The sequence below is a fragment of the Olea europaea genome, chromosome 10 (genome assembly GCF_002742605.1).
Source record: "Olea europaea var. sylvestris chromosome 10, O_europaea_v1, whole genome shotgun sequence".
NCBI lineage: Eukaryota > Viridiplantae > Streptophyta > Magnoliopsida > Lamiales > Oleaceae > Olea > Olea europaea.
The window spans coordinates 34,573,816-34,579,368 of NC_036246.1; the positions used below are offsets into that span (position 1 = coordinate 34,573,816).

General features: G+C 33.8%; 1 protein-coding gene across 1 annotated transcript in view; it reads left to right on the top strand.

The window, feature by feature from the left end:
* The window catches only part of LOC111401960 (aldehyde dehydrogenase family 3 member F1-like), a 9,693-nt gene extending 4,656 nt beyond the window's left edge, over positions 1 to 5,037 (top strand). The window contains exon 2 of the mRNA XM_023029953.1: positions 4,834 to 5,037. Within this exon, the coding sequence (XP_022885721.1) occupies positions 4,834 to 5,022 (189 nt within the window). The 3' untranslated portion in view covers positions 5,023 to 5,037. The remainder of the gene's footprint in view (positions 1 to 4,833) is intronic.
* Positions 5,038 to 5,553: the final 516 nt, after the last annotated feature.

Consider the following 5,553-nt stretch of genomic DNA (forward strand, 5'->3'; position numbering starts at 1 on the left):
GATTATGCCAGCTCATAATTGTCAACAATAGTTGTCAATCATAATTGTATCTATAGCATGGTTCTTCTAAAAAATATGCCTTTGTGAGGAAAAAATAATAGGATATCCTATAGAAGTGTAAAAAATAAGAATAGTACTGCTTAACATAATTTACAAATAAGATAACTAAACCGAGAAGGTTAATTTTTGTTTAGAAATACAAAACTAAAAGACAAAATTCACAACAATCTAACAAATATTTTTCTTTGCGAAAAGGAAGGAATATAAGCTCAGTCGTATATAATTTGGGTTCAGAAACCAAAACATACAATAATATTTTCTAGAGCAATTTCAGAAACCTCCTTGAGGTCTAACATAAATATAGACACGTCCTCCAGTTTAAAAAAAAAAAAAAATAATAATAATTATAGAGACATGCCATGAGGTTTATTTGGAGTACATATTCCCTCTTTCACTATTTTTAAGGTGATTTTTGGAGAAAAAAACTGTTTAGTACCTAAAATGACCATTAGAATCCTTAGTTCCATTTTAAAGCGTTTTGCCTAAAATACCCATTATAATCCTTAGTTCCATTTTAAAGCATTTTACCCTTTTAAAACCATAGTTTGACTTTAATTTGTTTGAACTTTGACACTAAAGTATTGTATTAAGCAATATTATTAAAACTTGACCAGGCCAGCTGATTCAATCGGGAAAATCGGGAACTGATCGAAAATACAGTTCGATTTAAGCTTAAAACCCGTTTAATTTAAAATTGGTCAATTGACCGATTTATCCACTACTCGAAAGACCTGGAACTGGTTTCTCCGGTTATGTTGGTTGGTTAAATGTACAATTTATAAAGAGGAAATTACACAAAAACAAGGATTTAAAGAATACAATTCAAAATTCAGGTGCAAGCTTTCGTTATTCATAAATCAGATATCAATAAATATAAACCTTACATCAATTTTCCTTTCACCCAAATCCTAACTCTCCATTATTTTCTCTCTCTAAAACCAGTCCTTCCTCTCTCACTGTAAAATTTGAGGCAAAATTCGGCAATGAAGAAGCTGCTTCGGCCAACGCTGTTGGAATTGGAGGCTGTTGAGAGTTCGTTGTAGCGTCATCGATGTCGGTGGAATCGGAGGCTGATGGTGGCGATGCTAGCAAATAAGAATTCGTTGCTGGAATCGGAGGCTGATGGCAGCGGTGGCGTGGTGTGCGTGGTTGAGCTGCAGATCGCGCCAACGATGGCGTGAGGTTGCGGTCGTGGTTGGGTGGGCACATGTGTCGTGGTTGCGCCTTAGATCGCAATGGTGATGGCGTGGTTGCGGTTGTGTATGTGTGTGGTATGGTGTGCGCGCGCGCGGGTGTTCGCGACGGCGATGACGTGGTGTTGGCTTCGACGACGTTTTTCTATGGGCGCTACAGATCTGGTTGGGTGCGGTGGGTGGTTGGTAGTGGTGGTGATAGTGGTGACGTGGGTGGTTGTTGGAACAGGATGCTGGTGGTTATGGTTGACGATGGTGATGGTGGTGGTGCGAGTGGTGGTGTTGGGGACGGTCACAAGGCGAGGGTGGTTACACGTGGCAATGGCTGATCTGTGGGTAGTGGTGCGTGGTGTCACGACGGGGCAAGGTGGGATAAACTGTGATCATAAAATTTGTGACTATTCAACTGTGACTTTAATATTCGATAATATATGACTAAAAAATAATTTGTGACCAATAAATTTGTAAATATGTGTTCGATAGATAAATTGTGACCTATAAATTTTTTTTTATTTGTGACCAATGAAACAATCTGTAATCTGTAGAATTTTTGATTTGTGACATCGACATAATATGTGACCAATTAATTTGATAATATGTGACCAATAAAATCATATGTGACCTATAATTGTTTATTTGTGATCATTAATTGTGTAATTGTGATCTTATTATATTTAAATAATAAATATATTTAATTAATTAGTCAATATCTGAGTTCTGCATTTTAACCTTGACACTTGAGAATTGAATTGTGTCATACTTGACACCTGATTTTTGAACTTTTCCCAATTATAAATTTATCAACTTTTAGCCTATAAACAGGCTTAAAAAGGTTACTTACCCAAATTTTGGCCCACCAATTTATGGATTGCATTTCTAGTGATTTTGTAGTGAGAATTTGAAAAACAACAATTCTACTTCAACAAAGTTGGGTTACAAAAGTGAATTTACAGAGTGTGTTGGCATAATCCAGGCCACTGATTTCAAATAATTTAAAAATTTATTTTTGAAATGATTGGTGTAGATCCAACTTTGTCAAAGTCCTTTGTCATTGTAGCATAACTTTTCGAAAAAGCAACCACTTTAATTACGGTCAAAGCAAATTCCAATTTTTTTATTCTTGCAATCATTCACATACTCTCTTTCCTCATCCTCTAATTTTTTATTATTTATTTTATTGAGTTAATTATTTTTTTGTCTTATATTAATTAACTACTCAGTTCAATCTTTGTTCGACTCCGATTCGACTCTTTAACCCTTGACTCTCTATCCTTTTTGGGTCAATGCTGGGTTTGGGTTTTAAAACACTGGTATTAAGAGCATCTTCAATATGCTTTTATTATGCAATTTTCTTTATATTAGAGAGTTAATAGTTTTTGTTAGGAATCCAACATATTACATTTTAAAATAAAGAGTGGATTTGACTCTAAACGTAGAGAGTCAACCCTACTCTCTATATTTTAGTGTTTCCATGTATTATTTCACGACTTTCCATACTCTTCTTTCAAAATAAGGGCAGTGCTACAGTTACAGGGGCCTGATTTACAGGCCCTGCCAGGGAAGACACACGGTGGGCCCCACGATAATTTTTTTTTTTTTTTAATACAGGTGGGCCCCCCCGCACAGTGAGGGGCCTGTAAGCAGCCTGTGAGAGAATGCCCTGTACGCAGGGCATTCTCCTCAAAATAAAGAAAATGATAAATAAAAAAAGAGAAGCCAAGTAAAATGGGGGTGGGATATCCTTTATTTTAGAAACGATGCTCTTTAAAATAAAGAGCATGGTTGGAAATGTTTTAGCAATTTTAGAATTCAAACTGAATTAAGCTATAATTAGATATAGTATGTTATCAGCACATAACAATATGTTTTTGAACATTTGTCAACTTATTACATCTCATAAAATATAATTAGATAAATATGAAATTTGTTCATCTATTATAAATTCTGTAAATCGTTCGATTCAAGTCGTAGATAAATTTCAAGTTATTGTTGCCAAGAAAATTCTATAATGCTTGAAAGATTTTAGAGAAGTTCAATTGTTTCAATTTATTTATTTATTTTTGAAAATTTAGTTAAAGTTGAAAGTTTTTATAGTCCAATGTAATACAACTTAAATTTTCCATTACGTGTAAGAATAGAAACTTTAGAAACTTATTATTTATACTATGTGTTCAAAAAATATCCAAATGAAACTAAGTTGATAAGGAGTAAGGGGTATTTCAGACATTTGGCAAGCTTTTTCTTACAAAATTGCTTAAAATAGTAAAAGGCGGAATATGTCCTTAAAAATAAATGTTGGGTGTCTCTTTATTTGTCATATACCTCTGGAGAGATTTCTTAAATTTTCCCCGAGCTTCTAGTATATGATTTGTTTTGATAGAAAAAGGCAAATCAGAGACTCAATGCTTTTGTTGATTTTAAAATTTCTTTTACAACCAAAGGAAGCCAACACATCTTTCCTTACAAATTAATTAGATCACTACAATGGTTCTAGTTACCATGGTTGATCTCTTTATAGATTAGAGAGCACAAAACTGTAAACAAAAGGATGATGAGAGAAAAGATGCTGCATTTTTATTCATTCTGCTGATACCTTTATGTATGCAATACAGTTAACAACTTCAGCAAAATACCACCAACTAATTTATTCACAGATCTGCAGAATCTAATTCAATTATCTGTAAACTCAAGCATAAAGACATAACTACACTTAAACGCACTAACAAGATAAAATTGCATGGAAGAATTTAAAGTATTATAACTTCTTCATCCTTTGAATAATAAAAAGATCTGTTTTGTTAAGCAGTAACACATTTTTCGTCTAGTGAATTCTTGTAATACATAGGACCTGACAGAGTTTATGGAAGGAAAATTTGGTGTATGCTATCCATCTTTGTTGAAATTTACACAGTTTATTAAGTTTTGAGGAAGGACAACACATGATCTTTCTAGTTTGGAAAAAGTCATGAGTACAGGGAATTCTTGACAGAATTCCGACCAATGCTGACATGGTTTTTGATGATTGGATTTATTATTATTATTATTTTTTGGTTTTCTTTTTCCACCTTCCAATTAATTCCTGCCATGTGTTGTGTATCAAATTTTTCTGTACTTTTAGCGTGATTGTTCTAGTTTTTGCTTTTCAAGCTAACTATCTTTCGAAGAGAATTGATTGAAGTAAATGCATGCACATTATTATTTTGTTTCCCACAAATAATAGTCCCCTTGCATATCAGATTTTCATTTTCAGCATCAACTTAATTTAATTTTCAATTAAACAGTGTGTGCTTATATAAATAGAGCGAAACTAGTTATATTTAGCTTCCTATGCTCGCTCTTAATATTCAGTTTTTCCCCCCTCAAAAACCACAATTTCTCATTCATTCGGAATTGGTTCTAAGATTCCAAATAAACCACGATGATCTAATCGACGAGTAGAACAAATTGGTCTATTTACATTTGTAGTTTGACTATTGGATCAAGTTCGAATATTTGGCTGAAGTAGATACGAAAGTCACTTTTCCACTTTTATACTTAATCAAATTTTCTCAATTTTAAACCGATTTCCAACAAACTGCAGATTGGAGTGGTGAAAAAATCAGCTGAATACTCGTTGCATCATATTGAGAAATGGATGGCTCCCAAAAAGGTTAGTTGTTTCCTGAAACACTACTTTGTTTATTGCATTAAGAAGCATGGGATTACCCTTCAATCAGAACTGCAGGGTAACAATTTAAATATAAAACTGAAAACCTTGAATATTGCTTAGGTTCAACACTTCCCCTCAAGTTGGAAAGAAATGTTCTTTCATAGCTTTCTTGTGATAGATTGCATGATCGAGTTGTTAGCCCTTCATTCAGTATACTGACCAAATGCCTTTATGAGGATATATGGTTGCTACGAACTCATTATTCTCAGTGGTAAATCACAATGCACTTCAATGTGTGCTTTGATCGATTATTTTAACTTGGATTATCAGCTGTACCAATTGGCAATTCGTTTCCACTGTAGAGCTTCTTCCCAACTATTTACATGAATGTCTAATTTTTCAAACACATTAGAAAATGTTAAGGTAAAGGGTGAATGATCAGGAAAACGTGGAGCAACCATAATTTAGGTTTTATTAGACTTGTTCCTTTTGGATAAAAATGATAGGAGTTGAGACCGTCATACCATTCACAGCTTCAAGGAAGTATATGCCGTCCTTCACTCTTAACACGATCAGTCATCTTCCCCATATAAAGTTCTTGAAAACTGCTCTTGGCAGGTGAGGAATTCACATAGAAAATTTTGATTTTTG